Genomic DNA, 25,076 nt, shown 5'->3' with positions numbered 1-25,076 from the left:
GCCTCACCAATGGGCAATGCTATTCTGCCCCTTGTGAATGGACGAATGTTTTTAAGGAGGCGATGCTGTTTCTCCTTTACTTCCTGAAGCTTGAATTCTTATGTGGTGGCCACTCTTTTGAAGAGGTCCTGAAATGGTTTCAAATTGTCAGTGCCGTGCATATCATCCAGGACCATAGCCTCATCTAGAGAGGGGGAAGGATCATCTCGCAAGGAGCGTGAACCTTCATGATCATCGGATAGCTGATCCTCCTCCTCTTTGGAATCTGGCATGGTCAGGATAGTCTGGAGTAAAGAGGCTGGCAGAAGTCTTCTAGGTGAAGGGGAGAGACCATTCAAACGATGCCTGTATGGTCTTCAGTAGTCCCAGGGTGCCCACTGTGGCAGGTCATGTGGCAGTGGATAATGACAGTCAGGGTATCATTGTGGGTGGACTAATGGTGGTAAATTGGGACATTGTGAGGGACGAATGTTGTGAAGAAAATGTACTCCTTTGGTCTTAGTGAAGTGTAGCACGGTCATATGCCCGTGGAGATGTCCTGCGGGCTGGAGAACAAGGCGATGAGAGGATAGTGACCGCTGTCCAGGTGCAGGGGGAGGAGGGCAAATATGTACCACCTCCTCAGAAGTCTGAGTCTTGCTTTTGACTAGTTCCTGTGTGTCAGTATGATGCATCCACTGAACACATGGAGCAGCCTCCTCAGGGGGAGGCACTTGGGCGGACAGTGCAGCCTGTGGCGGTGCACTGATTTCGCAGAGCAACTTGGCAGGCAGCTCTGCATCCTGGTTCAGTGCCATGTGGCGGGAAATGTGAATCAGCACCAGGGTTTGCTGGCGCAGCTTCTGTGAAGTGGAGGAGGTGCGCATGGGCTCGAAGTGCTGCCTCGGTATCACAGCAGCAGTGCCTGGAGAGGCTCTCTGCACCAAAACACTTGTGGTGCCAGGAGTGTTCCTCTGCCTGCTGTGTTCGGGGTATGATTGAAGTGGCAGTGACCTCATCAGCAACAGCCCACGAACCCTTTGCCTCTTAGGGGTTGGGGAAACCGATCTCTGAATGGGGGGGGATCTACCCCTTTGCTGTTGGGATCTGCATTTATCTGTAAAGCAGGGGTGGGCAAAAGGGCTGGATGCGGCCCGCCAAGCAGGTTGATCCAGCCCATGGAGGCCCTGCTGCTCCCCCGCACCCAGGCCAGTTAGCACCTGGGAGTGGGGGGAAGGGCACAAAGCTTCCTCCACCCTGCAAGGAGTGCATGGTACTTCTAAGCACCACGTGCTCTTAGCAGAGCAGGAGGAGACTTTGCATGCTCCTTTGCCCCCAGCCTTGATTGACCTGGGGGCAGAAGGGAGAGCGCATAAAGTTTCCTCTCACTGCCAGGGCCATGGGCACCTAGGGGGAACCTCGGGGTGGTGGGGGAGAAGGCAAAGACTTCAAGTGCTCCCCCACTCCCAGAACTAACATGGTCTGTGGGTGTGGAAGCAAGGAAAAATCATGGCCCTGCCCCTTCTAGTGTGGCCTGGGGCCACTTAGAAAATTTCTGAAGTGGCCCCTGGTAAAAAATGATTGCCCACCCCTAATTGTAAAGTCTTTTCTAAGAGCAGCATACGGAGCCTAAGGTTCCGGTCTTTCCTGATTCTTGCTGTCATGCTACAACAGTTGTCACATTTCTGGGGGATGTGTCTCCCCGAAACAACGAATGCCCATCAGGAGCAGGCATTGGGTCAACATAGGATAGACATTTCTTGAAGCTCTGCAAGCCTGGCATGACAAGCCATTAACATCTGATTAGGCTGGGAGGGAAGGTCTTGCTTAGAATGCATGTGGGCTCCAGATAAGTGCTTCCGTAGCATTTACCCCCTCAGGGCAGTAATCTTTTCCTTTGTCTTCTGTTTTGGCTCTCTCCCCCCCTCCCCCCAAGTGGCTGAATTGGAGCAGAGCTGCCTTCACACAGTACTTGTTACTAAGTTTGTTTTTTGTTACCGTTTCAGTGTTAATTGATTCCTTGTTACAACTTCATTTCTTTAAAAAAAAGTTTTTTTTCCTAGTCCTGGTCCTAGCAGACCACTTCAGTGGCAGCAGCTTTGATTTCCCTCATGCCCCACTTCATTCATTCTACCCCTTTGCTTCCCCATTTTAAAAGAAAAGAAAGAACATAGCCTGAGCTTCAGCAATACTCCACCATTCCCAGCTCTCAGGGCTTTAAGAAGTGTTTCCAATGCAATGAACCCATGCCGGCTTTGGATGGGCACAATTCTTGTATAAGATGCTTGGGGGAGGCACATGCCCCCCAAAAATGTGACCACTGCAGGAGCCTCATAGCCAGGGCTAGGAAGAAGCGAGAAGTGCAGCTTCGTATGATACTATTTGAACGGGCACTGCAGCCTTCCGGAGAGCCCCAACCCTCTTTGACTCAGAGAGGCCTGAAAGATAGATCTATGTCTCCCTTGCCCCACAAACACTGCAGGGCAAAAGGTCTCTCCAGTGAGATCATTTCTGGTGAAGCCATCCCCCAGACTAGCTGCTGGGGACACGTCAAGCGCATCAGCAAAGCTAGTGGTGACATCTTTATCAGGCAAGGCTAAGCTGCACCCCACACTGTCTCAGGGTCAGCTGAAACAAAAAACAGGACTATGTAGCACTTTAAAGACTAACAGGATGGTTTATTAGGTGATGAGCTTTCGTGGGCCAGACCCACTTCCTCAGATCAAATAGTGGAAGAAAGGTGCATTCATCATCGGCACTGGAGGGACTGTACTGACAGACCATGGCACTGCTGCAACCAGCGCCACAGCACTCGGGCCTTGTCTAGACTACGAGGAAGATTCGAAGGAAGATATGCAAATTCTGCAGGATCTCACTTTTGAAAGCGGAGCATTTGAAAGTGAAAGTAGTTTAGATGCTGATTTTTCGGCGAACCCCTCTGTGTCAAAAAGCTGCTTTTCCTCAAAAAATGAGGTTTATGTGGCTTTTCAACAAAGCGGGGTGTGATGTAGTGCGCAAGCCATACACTAGGGTCATCCACTGGTGGCTGTGTTTGGGCTGGGGGTGACCCTTACTAGCCAGTATCTGTAGCACTGCCCAACAGGACAGCTACCTAAGTCATGTAGGCAAAGACCCCAACCTGTCCGACCGGCACAGATGAACACCAGGTTTCGGGGGAAGGGGCACTTTCTGGCTGGAATCATGAAGGAGATGAACTAAGGAGGGGGGCTGGAAGTCTAAGGGCCAAGGCACCCCATCTCAAGGGGTCTGAGGCATCCTGGTCCAGACTCCCGTAGCCACGTCATGTCTAGGCTGTGCTGTATCCTGGAAAAGCAATAAACCCTCTCTATTCTACTGACTGGTAGAATCTGTTCTTGCTGCTACGGGGCTGCATGATCAGGGGGACCCCTGACGCGCCGTCACAGAGGGTCTGCCAAAAAAGCCGCATCTAAACTACTTTCAGTTTTGAAAGCTCTGCTTTCGAAAGTGAGATTGGAAGAAGATATGCAAATTCCTGCAGAATTTGCATATCCTCTCTCAAATCTTCCCTGTAGTTTAGATACAGCCTTGGTGTTGGGAACTGCCTACCAACCAACACCTCAAGTACTTGACACTGCTTGCTGCTGAGCCATCACCTAGAAGGAGCTCTTCTCCCCCTCCCCCCACCTGCAACAGGAGGCTGCACCACAGGTGCAACACTAACTACTCAGTGTAAACAGAAGACAATTGCCCATTAACAGCTGAAGCCTATAGCACTCAGCCGAATTCTTCCCCTCCACTGGAGGGTCCCCCTCCATAAGCTTGTTCTCCATGACCATTTCCATGTTGCACTACACTTCTGTTGACACATGAAAGCGCTGAGTTACTGAATATGATCAGAGGAGTGTTTTCTTCTCACAGCATTCATCTCCAGGCACATCTTGTCAATTTCAACACTACCATGAAAGACTTCACTATTTGCATTGGTACCTGGACTGGCAATATCCCCCTCCATATTACTGACCTCGGTGGGCACTATGGGACTAGCGGGGGCTCCGCAGACACCACTCCAGAAGCACATCTGCATCACCAATGAGGCTTCCACCAACCTCTCCATCCACACCCTTCCGGCTTCAGAAGAATTGGAAGAGGGTCAAATTCCTGATGAGGACAGTGTTGCACAAGCCCAGCAGACCTTTGAGGATAATCTGTCCCCATCTCTCAATGAGGCTGTAGTACCCGAAGTCTCAAATTCTACAGACGACTTGAAACAGTTCCAAAAGCTTTTTAAAAGAGTAGCCACCAATCAAGAAGTTCAGCTCCAGGAGATAAAAGAGAAACAACATCGTCTCTTAAAGAATATTCATCTGTCCTCTCAAGGAAGAGCAATAATCAAAGTATCTGATGACATTTGGCAGACACCTGCCTCCATCCAACCAACCTGCAAAAAATAGACAGGAAGTGCTTTGTCCCTCCCAAGGACCTGAACTTTCTGTCCCTACCCCCAGCCAAACTCATTGGTGGATGCAGTGAATCAACACTCCAAAGCTCCCCAGCTAAAATCTGCAAACACTGAGAAGGAATACAAGAAAGTAGACATCTTTGGTAGGAAGACCTATTCATCAGCCTCTTTGCAGCTTAAAATAGCAAACCACTCCGCTAATCATGATTTCGATAATTATTGCATGTTGGCTGAACTCATGGAACATCTACCTGACTCCAGGAGGCCCATTCTCAAGGCAGTCATTCACAACGGACTCTAGCAGTACTCTATTGCCTGTACTGCTCTACTAGCAGCTATAGATGTTGCTGACACAGTGGCTAGAGCGACTGCCACAGCTGTGGTGATGAGAAGAGCCTCCTGGTTACATGTTGCAGAGGTGCCCAGGGATCTACAGACGGAAGTGGAGGTTCTCCCTTTCGACAAACAAAAGGTATTCGTGGCTAACACAGATAAGATCCTGCATAATAGTAAGGACTCTCGTGCTATACTCTGCATCCTTGGCATGTACACGGCACCATACCGGAGAAAGTGAGACACTCTTTATAACAGGAATAAGGACAATTATTACAACCGTCCCAGCAAAGACCATATGAGTATAATCGATCCAGGCAGAGACCTCAGAGGAAGTGTCCACTTCAAGCATGCTCCTCCAGCTCCCAGATGGCTAAACAGCAAATTTGAAAACTTGGTCAAGGGTCTGCCCGACCTTCCCAACCATCCAGTGACAATAAGCCAGAAACACCTGTTTGCCCACAGATTGCGTCCCTTTTTCCAGCATTGGGACTCCATAACATCAGACTGGTGGGTGCTAGAGATTGTCCACATAGGATACTCTATACCCTTCACGTTGCTTCCCCCTACTTCCCACTCCTTCCCCATCCCTCTTCAGGGACCTCTCTCACGAGACCCTTCTCAGGCAAGAGATCGATACCCTCTCCATTGCCCCTATTTGGAGAAGGCAAACCAACCTCTACAAGGGAAGAGGGTTCTATTCAACCTACTTTCTCACCCAAAAGCATATGGGGGGGGGCTGTGGGAGGCCGATTTTTGGATCTTTACAAGCTAAACAAATTCCTACGCAAACAACGTAGTCAAAATGGTCACACTGGCTTCCATAATTCCAGTATTGGACAAGAACTGTTTTGCAGCCCTCTACCTACAAGATGCATACTTTCATGTCACAATACATCCTTTCCACAAACGTTACCTCCGTTTCACGGTGGGGGATAATCATTTTCAGTGCATAGTTCTCCCTTTCGGATTTCCTTCAGCACCGCATGTCTTCTCGAAGTAGTGGCAGCCTATCTTCGGCAACAAGGGGTCATCATCTTCCCATCTCAATGACTGCCTCAGATTCATCATAAACAGAAGTCAATTCCCAATCCAGTTCAAGACATCAAATTCATTGGGGTTCACCTTGATTGTATATTAGCCCGGGCCTACCTATCATACCAATGATTCAATGCCCTTCGGGACTTAGTGTCTACCCTGTCTATGAACTTGTCATCTACCATCCATACCTGCCTCCACTTGTTGAGCCATATGGCAGCTACTACATATGTCGTCCAGTATGCACATCTCCATTTCCATGCTATGTAGCATTGGCTAACTTCAGTCTACAAACTCTCTCGGGAAGTGAATCATTGTCCCGGCACACATACTAGACTCTCTCAAATGGTGGACCTCCCATCACAACGTCCTTGCAGGGGTTCCCTTCCTTCAACCTGAGCCATCGGTACCGATCACCATGGATGCCTCATTAATAGGATGGGGCACATACATGCACCACCACACTATGCAGGGAAGATGGTTACTGCACGTGGCTCAATTGAACATCAACCTTCTCAAGCTCAGAGCGGTCAGGAATGAATGTAGACACTTTGCTCCCTCCATTACCAACTGCACTGTTCGTGTCCTAATGGACAATACAATGACCATGTCTACGTAGGCAGAGCAGCACTCATTCTCGATCCTTTTGAGCAGAGTCTATGCACTCTGGAATTGGTACATCCAGCATGGGGTTATCCTCAAAGCATCATACCTATGTTGAAGCAAAAACTTCTCTCTGGTTTGGTGGCTAATAAACAGCTTTATTGATCAATAAGGCAGAGTGAGCCAAACGTGACCCCAGCAGAGCCGGGCCCAGTAAGGCTGCTCAACACAATCAATCCCTTAACCAAACAAGTCTGATGCCAGGGCATTCCATCAAAACAAAAAGAAATTATCATCAGCACAGAAAGAAACAGGGAGTTTGAGCTTCAGCTCAAAATAGTTCATTAACACATTCAACAGCCCATCTCACTGGCTTTTTTACAGTGGTGAAGGTCAGTTCACTCACTGGCGTATGTGCAAGAGCAAGAAAGTGAAGCTTTTATTATACAGAATGGCTTCTAGCTAAATATGAAATGGTTTTCACACCTACCTGGCGATAACGTCATGGGGGATACTTTGAGTTGCAATTTTTCCACAGACCGCAAGTAGGAGCTGCCTCCAGTGGTTACGGAATCTATCTTCTGCAGGTGGGGCTACCCAGTAATAGATCTCTTCACCTCTCCCACTACAATATTGACACGACCGTCTTTCTCAAAATCGGCGCAAACTACTTCACCCTCAACCCCACACCCTCCACCTTCGTGTCTGCCTTCTCTATGGTTCAAAGGTGCTGAATCCCACTGTTCAGAACAAGTGAGAACCACCCTCCTTCATAGCAGGAGGCCATCCTCTAGAAATACTTATCTGCACAAATGGAAATGGTTCACATCCTGGTGCCAACAGACACAGGTCGATCCCCATGTGGTTCCTCTAGACTACCTATACTGGCTGAAGAACTAGGGCCTATCCATCTCGTCTGTCAAAGTGTATTTAGCAGCGATCACGGCATTCCATGAGCCATTGATGGATCATCCGTGTTTGTCCACCCAATCACAAAGAGATTCCTCAAAGGCCTCTACAACCTCTATCCCCCTCACAAGACCCTAACTCCTTCTTGTCTAAATCTAGTCCTGGACTGCCTCGTGAGGTCTTCCTTCGAACCTATGGCCACCTGTCCACTCCCACTCCTGACTATGAAGGTGCTGTTCTTAGTGGCCATTACCTCTGGTAGGAGGGTTAGTGAGATAGAGGGGCCCTCATGGCAAGCCCACCATACACTATATTCCCTAAGGACAAAGTTACTTTAAGACTACACCCATCATTTGTGCCCAAAGTCAGCATCTCCTTCCATATTAATGAGTCCATAGTCCTGCCTATGTTCTACCTGAAGCCTCATGCATCCCATAGAGACGCAACGCTTCACAACTTCGACGGGCTCTAGCATTTTACATTGACAGAACATAACAGTTCCGTGAATCTCCATGTCTCTTCTTGTCCCTTGTGAACCACTTCAAGGGCATTCCAATTTCAACGCAGCTTATTTCCAAGTTGATAGTAGCCTGAATACTACATTGCTACTCTCTTTGGAATAAACAGTTACCAGCTCAACCTAGAGCACATTACACTCATGCCACTGCAACATCCAGCGCCTTCCTGAATAGTGTGCCTTTCAAAGACATATACCAGGCGGCCACATGGTCATCCGACCATTCCTTTGCTAGACATTACGCTATTATGCCTCAACTAACAACTGATACAGCAGTGGCTACAGCAGCGCTATTTTCCACTGCTAAGCAGTAACTCTTGAGTTACACCATCCTCACGGAATACTGCTCTGTAGTCACCAACAATGGCACACCCACGGGGACATCACCCAAAGAAGAAAAGGAAGTTATTCATCCTGCACAGTAATGACTGTTCTTTAAGATGTGTCCTCCCCATAGGTGCTCCACGACCCTCCCTTCCTCCCCTGTACTTGGAGTCATGGTAAATAAGGCGTAGACGAAGAACTGGAGGGGAGGCTGTCATGAGAGGTGCCAAACCATCAATGGCACAAGGCACCTCCTGCGTGTGTGCACCCAACTGTCAACTACTAGGAAAAAGCTCCAAACTGCAGCTCCGGGGATCACCCATCACCAACAGTGGAGCACCCATGGGGGGACACACCTCGAAGAACAGTTGTTACTGCACAGGGTGAGTAACTTCCTTATATAAGAATGCCTTATAACAAATTCATGTTAAGTCAGTTTAGCTTATCACAAAGAACAGAGAGGTGACTTCATCATTCTGTAAGTATCAATGTGGGGAACAGAAATTTGATAGGGTTCTTCAATCAAGTAGACAAAAGTTTAATTAAGGGAAATCTATACAAATTGGCTGTGTCTAGATTGCACCCCTTTTCCATAAAAGGGATGCAGATTAGACACAGCGCAATTGCAAATGAAGCAGGGATTTAAATCTTCCCCGCTTCATTTGAATAAACATAGCTTAAAATCAGGAATAAGGGATCTTTCGGAAAAGGCTTTATTTTCCGAAAGATCCCCATCTAGACTGGCGCTTTTTGCCGGCAAAGCCCCGAGCCGGAAAAAAGCGGCAGCCATGTTCATGCAAATGAAGCGGGGAAGATTTAAATCCCCGCTTCATTTGCAATTGCGCTGTGTCTAATCTGCATCCCTTTTCCACAAAAGGGGTGCAGTCTAGACACAGCCATTCAGAATAGAAGTAGGGGGTTAACTTTTTAAATGGGACAATTAACCATTGGAATAATTTACCAAGGATTGTGGTGGATTTTCCATCACTGGATATGCTGCATTTCAAAAAGGGATATCCTATGGCCTGTGTTGTGTAGGAGGTCAGGCTAAATTATCACAATGGTTCCTTTTGGCCTTACCTATGGATTTATTTTCATGATTGGGTCTGGCAATGTTCTGTATAGACTTATTTCATTCATAGGGAAAGTGTGATTTTTTTTTTCTGAATAGCCCAAGTTTTACACCTTTGATTTTGTTAAATTCTGTTTTGTTTCTAAACATACATACATATATAATGTTTTTGCTGCAATGTTTCTTTAAATGCCCAAAATATTAACAAAGTACATCTATAAAATCAAGAGATTTACAAAAATTCATAATCAAATCTGGCCCTTCATCATTGTAGGAATTGGAATTCAAAAGATTTGTGCTTGTATATAGCTCATAATTCTTTAACATACTTGCACATTTAAGAATAAGTCTCAAATAGCTTCCTTAGCTACCTTGAATATACACATTATGTTTATGTAAATTGCCTTTTCTGCATTCACAGGTTTTTGGACTCTAATTTGAACATTTTTTTTTCTTGGACAGTGGTTCTCAAAGTGCAGTCCGCAGACCACTAGTGGTCCACAGCAACCTCCCAGTTGGTCCACAGCTCAAATGCAGCCCCTCCCTCCTCCATCATGCAGTGGGGAGCCCATGCAGCTGTGAGGCTTGGAGCACCTGCTCTGGCTTCCAGGCCCATCGAAGTAAGGGAAGTTAAGAAAGCTCTAACTGGGCCTGACTCCCCACTTGCATCCGCCCCGGGTGCCCCCTAAAGTACATAGTAAAGTGTGATCCCTCCACACAGGCAAGGATGTGCAAGGAGCAGACCCAAGGGTCTACCCATAGTTTGATCCATGCCTGGGTGCAAGGCATAGACAGAGGGACAAAGCACAAGCCCTGGACTGATGCAGGAATAGAGCAGGCTTGGCCAGCTTTCAGGGAGGACAAGGAGGCCCAGGTCAGTCAGTTGATCTGAAGTCACTGCCTGCTCTAACTAAACACCTCCCCAGCTAAGATTTTGAGAAGCTCAGAGAACTTGTAGGTAAGGTCCCATGGGAAGCAAGACTGAAGGGAAAAACAACTGAGGAGAGTTGGAAGTATTTCAAAGGGACGTTGTTAAGGGCCCAAAAGCAAACAATTCCGCTGCGTAGGAAAGATAGAAAATATGGCAAAAGACCAGCTTGGCTTAACAAGGAGATCTTGCATGATCTCAAAATAAAAAAGGAGTCATATAAAAAATGAAAACTAGGACAAATAACAAAGGATGAATATAGGCAAGCAACACGGGAATGCAGGGGCGAGATTAGAAAGGCAAAGGCACAAAATGAGATCAAACTAGCTACAGGCATAAAGGGAAACAAGAAGACCTTTTATAAATACATTAAAAGCAAGAGGAAGACCAAGGACAGGGTAGGCCCACTGCTTAGTGAGGAGGGAGAAGCAGTAACAGGAAACTTGGAAATGGCAGAGATGCTCAATGACTTCTTTGTTTCGGTCTTCACCGAGAAGTCTGGAGGTGTGCCTAACGTAGTGAATACAAGCAGAGAGAGGGTAAGTTTAGAAGATAGGATACACAAAGAACAAGTTAAAAATCACTTAGGAAAGTTAGATGTCAGCAAGTCACCAGGTCCTGATGAAATGCATCCCAGGATACTCAAGGAGCTGATAGAGAAGGTATCTGAGCCTTTAGCTATGATCTTTGAAAAATCATGGCAGACAGGGGAGATTCCAGAAGATTGGAAAAGGGCAAATATTGTGCCCACCTATAAAAAGGGGAATAAGAACAACCCAGGAAACTACAGACCGGTCAGTTTAACGTCTGTCCCAGGGAAGATAATGGAGCGGGTAATTAAGGAAATCATATGCAAACACTTGGAAGGTAATAAAGTGATAGGGAATAGCCAGCATGGGTTTGTGAAGAATAAGTCATGCCAAACTAATCTGATAGCTTTCTTTGATAGAATAACGAGCCTTGTGGATAACGGAGAAGCGGTGGATGTCATATACCTAGACTTTAAAGGCATTTGATACGGTCTCGCATGATATTCTTATTGATAAACTAGGCAAATATAACTTAGATAGGGCCACGATAAGGTGGGTGCATAATTGGCTGGATAACCGTAGTCAGAGAGTTGTTGTTAACGGTGCTAAATCCTGCTGGAAAGGGATAACAAGTGGAGTTCCGCGAGGGTCTGTTTTGGGACCCGTACTGTTCAATATCTTCATCAATGATGTAGATATTGGGATAGAGAGTACGCTTATTAAGTTTGCAGATGATACCAAACTGGGTGGGGTTGCAACTTCTTTGGAGGATAGGGACATAATTCAAAATGACCTTAGCAAGTTAGAGAAATGGTCAGAGGTAAACAGGATGAGGTTTAATAAAGAGAAATGCAAAGTGCTCCACTTAGGAAGGAACAATCAGTTCCATACATACAAGATGGGAAGCGACTGTCTAGGAATGAGCATGGCGGAAAGGGATCTAGGGGTCATAGTGGACCACAAGTTGAATATGAGTCAACAGTGTGATGCTGTTGCAAAAAAAGCAAATATGATTCTAGGTTGTATCAACAGGTGTGTTGTAAGCAAAACTCGTGAAGTCATTCTGCCGCTCTACTCTGCACTAGTTAGACCTCAGCTGGAGTACTGTGTCCAGTTCTGGGCGCCACATTTCAAGAAAGATGTGAAGAAATTGGAAAGGGTACAGAGAAGAGCGACAAGAATGATTAAAGGTTTAGAGAACATGACCTATGAAGCCAGGCTTCATGAACTGGGCTTGTTTAGTTTGGAAAAAAGAAGATTAAGGGGGGACATGATAGCGGTTTTCAAATATCTAAAAGGGTGTCAAGGAGGAAGGAGAAAATTTGTTCCTCTTGGTTACTGAGGACAGGACAAGGAGTAATGGGCTTAAAGTGCAGCAAGGGAGGTTTAGATTGGACATTAGGAAAAAATTCCTAACTGTCAGGGTGGTCAAATATTGGAATAAATTGCCAAGAGAGGTGGTGGAATCTCCCTCTCTGGAGATATTTAAGAACAGGTTAGATAGACATCTGTCAGGGATGGTGTAGACGGAGCTTGGTCCTGCCTTGAGGGCGGGGGGCTGGACTCAATGACCTCTCGAGGTCCCTTCCAGTCCTATGATTCTATGAATCTAAGGATAGAATATCAACCCCTTTAGCATCACATCAGGGAACTGAGGTCAGCATCCACCAACAGTTCTTCCTGAAACCCACTGAACAACGGTGAAGTGCTGCTATTACACAGCTCCACCAGATGGGTAGCTGCATGTCAGCAGTGAGTATCCCTGCCTGTTTAGGATCTCTGCCTCAACAACTTGCCTAACCCACCAAAAGGCCAGCTGCTTCTCTGCACCAGGTGAGAGATTCCTATATAGTCAGTCGTAGTGTCAATTCTAACAGTCCCTGGCTATCTTGTAGCCTGTGAAGTTAGAGTTCTGCTGTGGCACAGATGTTGGGAGCTGTCACATTGGATTTTAAGGGTAGCAGATCACTGCTGTGCCCACGGGGGGTGGGGTGGGAGGGTAAGGTGTTTTCCCCAAAGTCTCTTACAAAGGGGGCCATGTGAGGTGTCAAATGAAAGCATGTGTTCTACTGATTCTATGTATGCTATTCATGTACTTGTGATATCTTTATGTGGAGTTATGAATATGGACTGTGCTTATACTGTGAATGTTCTCTCAGAGCAATGGGCTCTGTTCTGCCTGTTGTACAGAGAACTGGAGTGTCTAAGGGGTTTTGCTCATGATTCTTCTGGCTGGCAGGATTGGCAGCTGAAATTCTCGTGTGTCTGGTTTGTGGCCTATTTAGGAAAGGTTGCCAGTCGGGGGCTGTAAGGAGCCCTGGTTTTGAGCAATTCGCCCTGAGCAGACGCCCTCTCCGGTACCCAGATGTGGGGGTCTGTCACAGGAGCCAACATCTCTGGCAAGATAAATGAACTGGACAGTCATGGGAGTGAGGAGCCCAGGAGCTACTTGCTGACCAATAGGGAGAATTAAATTGTACTTAATTTATCAACCCTCATTTTAAATAAACATGGGAAAGTTAATGTTTCACCCGTTTCATAATCTGCAGTAACAAATTCTCCCTGATTGCAGCACTCGCACCTGACCTGGGTGTAAATGTCATTCATGGCGAGGTTTCCATTAGCATTTGTTTCAGCTCGACCAGACTAACACGGCTCCATCTCTAGCACTAGTCCTAGCTAGGGACCGAGTGAGAACTGCACCCTGGCTCCGCAGCGAGTACCGAGCATGCGCAGTACCAGCCTCGGAGCAGCGCGCGTCAGGCAGCGGCCCCAATGCGAGCTCACAGTGGTCTGGGCGGGCGTCTCGCGCGGGACGGGAAGTCCCAGGGGCGAGCAGCCTCTGCCGGCGGCCAGCCGGAGACCCCGTGGGGACTGGGCCGTAGCGGCGCCGGTTAAGGGCTGCGGAATTCAGTTGCTCTCCCCGCCTCAGCTGCGCGTCTTTGCGGCGGTTCTAGCCCCAGCCGTAAATCAGCGCGCGTCCCCAACGTAACGCGCGCGCGCCAAACCGGGCCCGCGACGCGCGAAGGGATGGGGCTGCTGGAGCAGTGCGAGGCGGCGTTCGGCGCCGCCGACCTCTACCAAGTGCTGGGCGTCAGGCGGGAGGCCTCGGGGGACGAGATCCGCCGCGGCTACCACCGGGTCTCGCTGCGGGTCCATCCCGACCGCGCGGCCCCGGGCCGCAAGGAGGAGGCGACGCGGCACTTCCAGGTGAGCCCGTGAGGGTGAAGGGGGCAAAGACGCGCCCCCAGACCGGCACCCCTGGCTGCCGCCCCCCGGGGGGAGGGCTCTGTGGGGAGACGCTATTGGCTGCCCCGTTGCCGTGAGGTAGCGGCTTTGGGCCATTGTCCTGGCCCGCGGGCCACAGCTGCTTGCGAGCCTGCATCCCGCGCTGCCTGGGCTGCTTCCGTGGGGCAGGGAGACTGAGCACAAGACGTGGGGCCGGGCCGCTGCTCGGGACCAGGCGCCGCGGAGAGTGACAGTTGTTTGCTCAGCTCCTAGGCAAGGCCTACGCGGTGCTGAGTGACCAGGCGCAGCGGGCGCTGTATGACGAGCAGGGGGTGGTAGATGAGGAGTCAGATGCGCTGAGCCTGGACCGCAACTGGGAGGAATACTGGAGATTGCTCTTCAAGAAGGTAGGTGCTCCCAGAGCCAAGGGCTAGTGACCTAGGGGGGGTCTTAGTATTGCTACTTTTGGGGAGGGGGTCCCATATCTAGTTCTCCTAGGAGTGTGGATGTGTCGATAATTGATAGATAATGATGGATGCTTGCTCTAAAATGCTGCTGCCTTGGTTAGTAAGAGAACTTCTTCTTTCCAGCTATCTATTGTATCTGTGTTGTACTGTCCTAGGCAGTTGCTAATTCTGTTGTTTTCCAACTCTTCTAGCCCAGACCAACTGCACACCATTTGTGGCAATGACATTCAGCCCATCTAGTCCAGGAGAGTTGGCAACCCTAGCCCCTCACTGCCCCAGAGCATGTGGGCAAGACTTACCAGGCAGACACCTGGGAAAGAATTCTGTTGTAACTCAGAGTAGTATAGTATATTTCCGATAATCCGGCACCTTTAGGACCCAGGGGGTGCCAGATTATCAGATATGCCAGACTATCGGAAGGGGTGGCTATGAGGGGTCTGGTCCCAGACTCCTCATAGCCCCCCCTTCCGATAGTCTGGCTCTGCCCCAGGTGTCCCTGATTCAGCTGCTGCTGGTCAGTTTCAGCAGCGGCTGAATCCGGGACGCCTGCAGCAGAGCAGCTGGAGTGCTGCCGGGTTCGTCTGGTAGCGCCGACCCTTGGCGCGGCGAGACCAACCCGGCAGCACCCCAGCTGCTCTTGGGGATGCCTGGGGCAGAGCAGCTGGGGTGCTGCCGGGTTGGTCCCGCAGCACCGCCCCTCGGCGCTACTGAACCAACCCAGCAGCACCCCAGTTGCTCCGCCCCAGGTGTCCCCCAAGTCAGCCGCTGGTCAGTTTCAACAGCAGCTGAATCGGCATGCCTGGGACAGAGCAGCTGGGGCGCTGCGGGGGTGGTCCCCGCAGCGCCACATCTCGGTGCTGTGGGGACCAACCTGGCAGCACCCCAGCTGCTCTGCCCCAGGTGTACCCAAGTCAGCCACTGCTGAAACTGATCAGCGGCTGATTCCAGGAAGCCAGAGCAGAGCTGCTCTACCTCGGGCTTCCTGGAGTCAGCCGCTGGTCAGTTTTAGCAGTGGCTGAATTGGGGAAGCTGGGGGCAGAGCAGCTCCAATGGTCCGGCTGCTCGGAGCACTTCCGGGTTCCTGATGGTGCCGGACCATCAGGGATGCCGGACCATCGGAGTTTTACTGTATGTAAGCAACTAGTCGAATCATTACTTGCTTCTCCTTCCCCTTGCTGCCTCTGTAACAGAGGCAGGAAGGGGGTAAGACTGTGTTTACTGAGACTAGGGATGGCAAAAAACAGCTGTTAATATAACGATTAAAAATCTTAGTGGTTACACACTGTGGGCTCTGCAGGATAAGCTTTATACTGCAGAGTCTACAGCACAGGGTGACAGCTGGCTCCCCGAGAACAGGGCTGGGAGCCAGAGTTGGTGGGAATCAGCTTAAGTGCACCAGCTGCTGGCCCTGCTCACAGGGAGCTGGTTGCTGCCCCGTGCTGCAGGTTTTGATAAGGAGCCTGCAGCCTGGGGCAGAAGCTAGCTCCCCAGGAGCTGGTGTGTAACCGTAACAGAAATGGATAAACTGAAGCTTATTGGTTAACTGTTTAAATGGGTACACACTTGTATCGCTAACTCGGACACAGTAAAGAGACTTATGTAAGGTCTTATTCCAGAGATGCAACTCCATTGTGGGGCCTTAACAGTTCTTACACTTTTTTTAGGCTCCTTTTGAGCCTTTTATTGATTATTCACTGTTTCACCTTGTCAACCAAAACAGGATTCATTATAGCCATATTCCCCTTCCAGTGATCTTCAAGTCCTATTGGCTGGTCAGCCCTTCAGTTTTTCCACAAGACCAGAATGGTTCGCTATCCTCACTCTACCTTTTTAGCCTGAGCAGTTTCTCATGCTCATTCAGACAGAGCAGAACTTCACAAGCTAGATGTTAAAAGGTTTTTTTCTTTTTACCCAAATAAACCCAAGAGATTTAGAAAGGCACTAAGTCTTATTTCTTATGCACAAAATAATAAAGAGCAGGCAAGCACTTCTCAAATATTGTGTGAATAGGTTAGGTTATGTATTGAAGAGAGCTACAAATTAGTCTTAGTACCAGTCCTTGTAAGGATTAAATCACATTTCACAAGAGCAGTGAGGGCCTCCTTGGCTTGCCTTCAGCATATTCCCATTGTAGAAATTTGCAGAGCTGTTACTTGGGACCTTATTTGTACGTTTACAAAACATTATGCATTAGTTAGTAGGATACTCGATTTCTTAGAGCAGTATTTCAGACATTGTTTAATTGGGACTCAGTGTCCAACTTTTCTCAGATGACAGTACTGCTTTTCAAATTGTCCCATGAGTTGAAATAGAGTCCTTCCTGAAGAACTTCAGCCATAGATGACTAAACCTTTTTAGAATAATTTTAACATCAAATTTTGGACTGGAAAACATGAATGTGTCAGGGTTTTTTTCGAATCTGACTTTGAGAATTTGTCTTCACTGGTAAATTATAATTCATGTTTTGAAATTTCAGATCACCATAAAAGATATTCAAGACTTTGAAAAGAAGTATAAAGGTTCAGAAGAAGAGCTAGCTGATGTTAAAGCAGCATATAAAGATTTCAAGGGAGACATGGACAAAATTATGGAATCTGTACTGTGTGTTGATTATGCAGATGAACCAAGAATAAGGAAGATCATACAACAAGCCATTGAATCTGGAGAAGTTCCATCTTACAAAGTCTTTGTAAAAGAGTCTAAGCAAAAAATGAATGCAAGAAAAAGGAGGGTATGTTACTGCACCTGCAAAGGCTCAAAGGGGAAAACTGTTGAATGTTTACACTTGTCAGGAAGTGTTCTTTTCAAATCCATTTAAACTGTGAATCATTTTACTTACAAATTCTCGGGGTGTGATTTATAAAAACAGGACTGACACACCATTAATGAGTTAATGGACTTGAAGTTTGAATCTGAGTCTACACACTTCGTGTTTTTGTCTCTTCAGCAATAACAAAGGCTTTGTCTACACTAGCATTTTTGTTGGCAGAATTTTTGTTGGAAGAAAAAATCCTGACTGACATAAATTTCATCAACAAAAGCACTGGTGTAGACAGCACTGTTGGCAGGAGATGCTCTTCTGCCAGTAGTTATTGCCGCTTGTTGGGGCAGTTTAATTAAGACAATGAGAGAGCTCTCTCCCACCAACACAGTGTGGCTACACAGGAGATCATATAGCAGCACACCTGCAACAGTACAGCTGTGCTGCTGTAAGGCCTGAAGTGTATACATAGCTTTAGTTTTTCAAATGCCATATCCTTAATGGCAGTCAGTTTACTTCTTGGCTTCAGTGCAATAATAGGCATGTACATATTTTTTCTACTTGCATGTCATCTGTTTGAATACCATACACACTTTGCTAACAGCTTATTAATATTCAAAATATTGGAGCAGATCGGTGTCGCTTGACTCAAATCTAAAGGGACTATCTTAGGCCAAAAAACTTCCTTCTGAAATCATACCATATATTTATTCTTTACACCAGATGGTGCATGCAGCAATTATATTAATAGAAGAATAGTAAATATTGTTAAAATTCAGTTAAGAGGAAGCAAAAACATGGTAGAATTTCCTAATAGCACAGCCAGAATTGGACATTTGTTTAATGCAGATAAAACTTTAAGGCCAAACAACCTTGAACAAATAACTTTTTCCAAGTTTCTACCTTTTTTTTCTTTCTGTTTTGCTCCTATAGCTTTACACTATAATCTCCATACTCTGGGTGTCCCTAATTCAGGAACACCTGTGGTATGGATGCTGGTAGGTGGAGACGGAAGTGGCTTTGTGCATTGCTGCTCCCATTCCCCCAGCTTGGGGGGACAGAGGGAGCAAAAGTGCAGTTACGTGCTCTGGCAGAGGCTTTTCTCTACTACTTGCATAGCAGCAAGGGGAAGAGCCTGGGAGCGGTGAGGGGGACAGAATGCCAGGTGAAGTGTCCTATATCCTTCCCCTTACTTCTTCTCTGGTCCAGCAAAATCTTTAACCTAACATGCCCTTTTTCCTAGAGTTGTTGAATTAAAGGGTCAAGTGTATTTAAACACAAAAGGTAGTATTCAGTGACTGTTGTAATAAAACTTAGATCAAATAATGTGCTGTTTGTTTTCATCTAAGTAGCTAGTTACTATTTCAGGCTCAAGAAGAAGCTAAAGAGGCAGAAAAGACCAGGGAGGAACTTGGCCTTGGTGAAGGGGAAGATGACTTGAAAGCACTAATTGAAGTAAGATTTGAGAATCTCTGTAGATAAATTATTTTTATATCTTTGACTTTAGAGAGTTACCTTTTTGTGCCCAAAAGTCAGTAGGCTAATATGCTTGCAGATGTCCTCAGAACTGCATTACCTATTGGAAAAATATTTACTGGCGATTATAATAAGCCCTACTGCTGAATTTCATGCTTTTCATTTAGCCTTTAGAAGGCTGATTAACACTGAGTATGATGCAGTATTTTATATAATAAATTCTCTTACACTAAAATAAACTGGTTCACTGTAGTTACGTTTATTCTGGTCCCAAATAAACCATGAAAGCTTATACAGGCAGTCCCGCAGTAATGAACGGGGTTTGCTGCCCGTCTCTGCTGGAGACCAGCAGACCAGGGAGACGGGAAGCAAAGCCTCTGAGGACGCCGGCAGCGGGACAGCCGCAGCGCACCTGGGCTGTCCGCTGCCCGCGTGCTCCGCGGCTTTGCTCCACGTCTCCCCAGACCAGGGAGACGGGGAGCACGCGGGCAGCGGACAGCCCAGACGCACCGTGGCTGTCCCGCTGCCGGCGTGTTCCGTGGCTTGGCTCCCCGTCTCCCTGGTCTGCTGGAGACCAACAGAGCAGGGAGACGGGAAGCAAAGCGGAGCAAAGCCGCGGAGCACGCGCGCAGCGGGCAGCCCAGACACGCCGCGGCTGTCCCGCTGCCGACGTGCTCCGCGGCTTTGCTCCGCTTTGCTCCTCGTCTCCCTGGTCTGCTGAAGATCAGCAGACCAGGGAGACGGGGAGCAAAGCTGCGCAGCACGCGGGCAGCAGGACAGCCACGGCGTGTCTGGGCTGTCCCGCTGCCCCCGTGCTCCGCGGCTTTGCTCCGGACGCCTGTGGTACAGCAGCTGGGGCGCTGCCGGTTGGTCCCGTAGCACTGCTCTGGGCGCTACTGGACCAACCCAGCAGCACCCCAGCTGCTCTGCCCCAGGCGTCCTGATTCAGCCACTGCTGGTCAGTTTCAGCAGCGGCTGAATCAGGACGTCTGGGGCAGAGCAGCTTGGGTGCTGCTGGGTTGGTCCAGTAGCACCCAAGCTGCTCTGCCCCAGGCGTCCCCAAGTCAGCCGCTGCTGAAACTGATCAGCGGCTGACTACAGGAAGCCCAAGGCAGAGTTGCTCTGCCCCGGGCTTCCTGGAATCAGCCGCTGATCAGTTTCAGCAGCAGCTGACTTGGGGACGCCTGGGGTTCTTAAGTTGAATCTGTATGTAAGAACTGGCATCCAGATTCAGCCTGTTGAAATTGATCAGCGGCTGATTCCAGGAAGCCCAGGGCAGAGCAACTCTGCCTTGGGCTTCCTGTAGTCAGCCGCTGGTCAGTTTCAGCAGCGGCTGAATCTGGATGCCAGTTCCGACTTACATACAGATTCAACTTAAGAACAAACCTACAGTCCCTATCTTGTACGGAACCCGGGGACTGCCTGTATTAGGAACCTAGGATTGCTGCGCTAAATACATACCATACCACAATAAAGGAATCATTGATGTGTTAGTAGGCTCTGTTGGGAGTAGACAGGAATATTCTTCATTGGCTTTGTTCTTGAATTATTCCAGACGTGGCATGGTCTGCCTTATGGTAGAATCATAGAATACTAGGACTGGAAGGGACCTCAAGTGGTCATCGAATCCAGTCCCCTGCCCTCATGACAGGACCAAATCCTGTCTAGACAATCCCTGATAGATATTTATCTAACCTACTCTTCAATATCTCCAGAGATGGAGATTCTACAACCTCCCTGGGCAGTTTATTCCAGTGTTTGACTACCCTGACAGGAACTTTCTCCTAATGTCCAACCTAAACCTCCCTTGCTGCAGTTTAAACCCATTGCTTCTTGTTCTATCCTCAGAGGCCAAGATTAATTAGTTTTCTGCCTCCTCCTTATGACACCCTTTTAGATACCTGAAAACTGCTATCCTGTCCCCTCTCAATCTTCTCTCTTCTAAACTAAACAAACCCAGTTATTTCAGTCTTCCTTCATAGGTCATGTTCTCTAGACCTTTAATCATTCTCGTTGCTCTTCTCTGGACCCTCTTCAATTTCTCTACATCTTTCTTGAGATGTGGTGCCCAGAACTGTACACAATACTCCAACTGAGGCCTACCCAGCGCAGAGTAGAGCGGAAGAATGACTTCTCGTGTCTTGCTCACAACACACCTGTTAATGCATCCCAGAATCATGTTTGCTTTTTTTGCAATAGCATCCCACTGCTGACTCCTATTCAGCTTGTGGTCCACTATAACCCCTAGAAACCTTTCTGCCGTACTTCTTCCTAGACAGTCGCTTCCCATTCTGTATGTGTGAAACTGATTGTTCCTTCCTAAGTGGAACACTTTGCATTTGTCTTTATTAAACCTCATCCTATTTACCTCAGACCATTTGTCCAATTTGTCCAGATCATTTTGAATTATGACCCTAACCTCCAGAGCAGTCGCAACCCCTCCCAGTTTGGTATCATCTACAAACTTAATAAGCGTACTTTCTATGCCAATATATAAATCGTTGATGAAGAGAGCCAGTCCCAAAACAGACCCCTGCGGAACCCCACTTGCTATACCTTTCCAGCAGGATTGTGAACCATTAATAACTACTCTCTGAGTACGGTTATCCAGCCAGTTATGCACCCACATTTAGTAGCCCCATCTAAATTGAATTTGCCTAGTTTATTGATAAGAATATCATGCAAGACCATATCAAATGCCTTACTAAAGTCTAGGTATACCACATCCACTGCTTCTCCCTTATCCACAAGACTCGTTATCCTCTCAAAGAAAGCTATCAGATTGGTTTGACCTGATTTGTTCTTTACAAATCCATGCTGGCTGTTCCCTATCACCTTGCCACCTTCCAAGTGTTTACAGATGATTTCCTTAAATACTTGCTCCATTATCTTCCCTGGCACAGAAGTTAAACTAACTGGTCTGTAGTTTCCTGGGTTGTTCTTCTTTCCCTTTTTATGGATGGGTGCTATATTTGCTCTTTTCCAGTCTCCTGGAAGATCTCCTGTTTCCCATGATTTTTCAAAGATGATAGCTAGAGGCTCAGATACCTCCTCTATTAGCTCCTTGAGTATTCTAGGATGCATTTCATCAAGCCCTGGTGACTTGCAGGCATCTAACTTTTCTAGGCGATTTTTAACTTGTTCTTTTTTTATTTTATCTTTTAAACCTACCCCTTTCCCACTAGCATTCACTGTTAGGCATTCCTTCAGACTTCTCAGTGAAAACCGAAACAAAGAAGTCATTAAGCATCTCTGCCATTTCCAAGTTTCCTGTTACTGTTTCTCCCTCCTCACTGACCAGTGGGCCTACCCTGTCCTTGGTCTTCCTCTTCCTTCTAATGTATTTATAAAAAGTCTTCGTTTCCCTTTATTCCCGTAGCTAGTTTGAGCTCATTTTGTGCCTTTGCCTTTCTAATCTTGCCCTTGCATTCCTGTGTTTTGTCTATATTAATCCTTTGTAATTTGCCCTACTTTCCATTTTTTATATGACTCCTTTTTTATTTTCAGATCATGCAAGATCTCGTGGCTAAGCCAAGGCAGTCTTTTGCCATATTTTCTATCTTTCCAATGCAACGGAATAGCTTGCTTTTGGGCCCTTAATAATGTCCCTTTGAAAAACTGCCAACTGTCCTCAGTTGTTTTTCCCCTCAGTCTTGATTCCCATAGGACCTTACCTATCCACTTTCTGAGCTTACCAGAATCCACCTTCCTAAAATCCATTGTCTCTATTTTGCTGTTCTCCCTTCTATCCTTCCTTAGAATTGTGAACTTTATGATTTCATGATCACTTTCACCCAAGCTGCCTTCCACTTTCAAATTCTCAACCAGTTCTTCCCTATTTGTTAGGATCAAATCTAGAACAGCTTCTCCCCTGGTAGCTTTTTCAACCTTCTGAAATAAAAAATTGTTTCCAATGCAGTCCAAGAACTTATTGGATAGTCTGTGCCCCGCTGTGTTAGTTTCCCAACGTATGTCTGGATAGTTGAAGTCCCTCATCACCACCAAATCCTGCACTTCAGATGATTTTGTGTGTTGTTTAAAAAAAGCCTCATCCACTTCTTCTCCCTGAGTAGATGGCCTGTAGTAGACTCTTAGCATGACATCACCCTTGTTTTTAACCCCTTTTAGCCTAACCCAGAGACTCTCAACACTTCCATCTCCTATGTCCATCTCTACCTCACTCCAAGCATGTTCATTTTTAATATATAAGGCAACATCTCTCTTTTTTTTCTCTGTCTATCCTTCCTGAGCAAGCTGTACCCTTCCATACAAACATTCCAATTGTGTATTATCCCACCAAGTTTTTGTGATGCCAACAATGTCATAAATGTACATACTTTTTAGCACTTTCAGTTCTTCCTGCTTATTACCCATACTTCTCGCATTTGTATATAGGCATCTAAGATAACAGGTAACAGGACAGAGACCTCAAGAATCTAATCTGTCACTCTTTATTCAATGGGTAGGTATGGCCACTTGCTAGGGAGATGTTAAAGTGTTCTCCTACTGATCACATCAAGCTTTATATACTAGCCTGTCCATCCCACAGCATGCTGTCAAGTAGGCCATGGATAAGGGGAAAAGAGCTGAAGTTTGGAAGAAACAGCTTGAAATTAGCAGATATTTTATAACTTCCTGTGATTATAAATGAAGGTCGGACATTCTCACAGCTCACACATGAAAAGAGTGAGTTAGATTTTCAGCTGTTTTTAAAGGACAAAAGAGCATTTGCATCCAAGTTGGCTTTTTAATATCTGGCATGGGGCTACACTCTCTTCTTTCTGAGGTGGACCATGCTGATATCTATTTTGCTGCCTTCTGTAGGTAGGACAACTTTAGTGTATTCTACATGAGGTTACACCTTAAACTTATTTAAAATCTGAAGCTCTGAAGAATGTATTATTATCTTGATTAAGTGGAGAGTCTTGCTGTGAACACATGACATCAATATTCCAAGAGCTTGAATGGTTTCTTAACGTTTTCCAGGTGGAGTTTAAAGCACCCACTAGTCCAGTGCAGTCAATAGAACTGCTTGCATAGATGCCCTTTGAAAAGCAAGATATAAAATGACCTGAGATCTTTGTTTGAGGAATTGCAATGCTCCCTCTGCCATACTGTCACTGTTGAGACTGGAGGCAGCTTAATTTACTTGTAGATGGAAGCTTCTTACAAAGGGTGCTGCATGAAGAACTCTTGATCTTGGAATTCACTTAATCTGTTCTCTGTGCTTTGATCTGAATCTGGTGATCTGAATCTACTTTGACTGTGTTGATCTCGTCCATATGCAGCAGCAAAGCCTGTCTGAATAGGCGTTTAGGGAACACTGAAGTGGCTACAGGAGGGATGGTTCGTTTTGGAAGGGATGTGAGGATGTTGATTTGAATTTCGCTTGCTGGCATGTTTGTGAGGGTAGAGGAAAAATGTGCTGCTGTTCAGGTTATTTTTTAATTGTATCTATTTAGTTAATGATGAGGGAGCCTCCTATGATAGCCTCTTATGCTGTATCCGTATAAACAAATTAGATATCTAGATTATCTATTTTCTAGAACCTAGTTCTGATCTCCATTACCTCCTGTCAGGAACCCACGGTCCCATTCTCAGTTACTTAATATTTGTGTTGGCCTTTTCTACTTACTTATTTTAGATACGAGGTGATGTGGATTAAGGTGGACCATAGATTTTTACATAATGACATTACATCTTCCATATTCTCTCTTTAGTACATCCCAACATCTTTTAGTAGTCTAATGAAGTTGGATCTCTCAATTACTTTTTGATAAACAGATTTCTCATTCATTTTATAGAGCAGAAATAAAGATAGAAAGAAAGAAATGGATGACTTTCTGGCTCAAATGGAAGCAAAGTATGGAAACAATTCCAAGAAAGGAGGAAGGAAAACAGCACCCAAGAAGGCAAAGAAATAATTACCTATTGACTTTTTCTAGACTTTGTCAATCCATAAATGAATGCCAGTTCTAGTAAATCTCTGCAGCCTTCCAGTTCAGAAGACATGTGCATCAATGCATTGTGGCTGAGAAGATGATAGCAAGTACAATGAAAATGAACATCTAAAATAGTGTCACCAAAATGTTCTCCCAATTTTTAATTATGGTTACATAGATTATTGAATTACCACTGTGCCACAGATAAGGGTTGTAAACTTACTATTTTGGATTTATATCTATCAAAAAATTGAATTGTGTAAACAGCAAAACCTACCTGAGACTACTGCTGGTGGCAAACCAATGTAATTTAACGGGGTTGAGTGTCTTAATGTTGGGTGCGTGGGGCTTCTTATCTGAGTATCTCATGAACAGAACCAGAAAATGCTTACTAGTTTTCCCGGTACTACTCTGTTGCTCTTATGGTCTTTGCACTTCTGTTGAACAGGGCAAGAGTTTTTCAAGTATTAGTGGGTTTATTAAAGATTTTTGAAAACTAGCTTTAATAAAAGTTTTTGCAGAATTGTA

The 25,076-nt window shown here is 46.5% G+C and overlaps 1 protein-coding gene and 1 long non-coding RNA gene across 2 annotated transcripts in view; one reads left to right on the top strand and one right to left on the bottom strand.

Moving 5' to 3' along the window:
• Nucleotides 1-13,594, bottom strand: part of LOC112547282 (uncharacterized) — a 23,648-nt gene extending 10,054 nt beyond the window's left edge. Inside the window, exons 1-2 of the long non-coding RNA XR_016350171.1 lie at nt 13,462-13,594; nt 5,670-5,806 (exon numbers count right to left, since the gene is read on the bottom strand). This is a non-coding gene — a long non-coding RNA (uncharacterized LOC112547282). The remainder of the gene's footprint in view (nt 1-5,669; nt 5,807-13,461) is intronic.
• On the top strand, nt 13,403-25,076 carry DNAJC9 (DnaJ heat shock protein family (Hsp40) member C9). The gene is made up of 5 exons (XM_025189143.3): nt 13,403-13,884; nt 14,169-14,309; nt 16,846-17,100; nt 18,499-18,585; nt 24,411-25,076. Exons 1-5 carry the CDS (start codon nt 13,705-13,707, stop codon nt 24,528-24,530), a joined length of 783 nt encoding a protein of 260 aa, XP_025044928.2. The 5' UTR covers nt 13,403-13,704; the 3' UTR covers nt 24,531-25,076.

This window comes from Pelodiscus sinensis, chromosome 8 (genome assembly GCF_052426305.1).
Source record: "Pelodiscus sinensis isolate ZL-2025 chromosome 8, ASM5242630v1, whole genome shotgun sequence".
Taxonomy (NCBI): domain Eukaryota; kingdom Metazoa; phylum Chordata; order Testudines; family Trionychidae; genus Pelodiscus; species Pelodiscus sinensis.
This window is presented reverse-complemented; position numbering and strand designations above follow the sequence as displayed.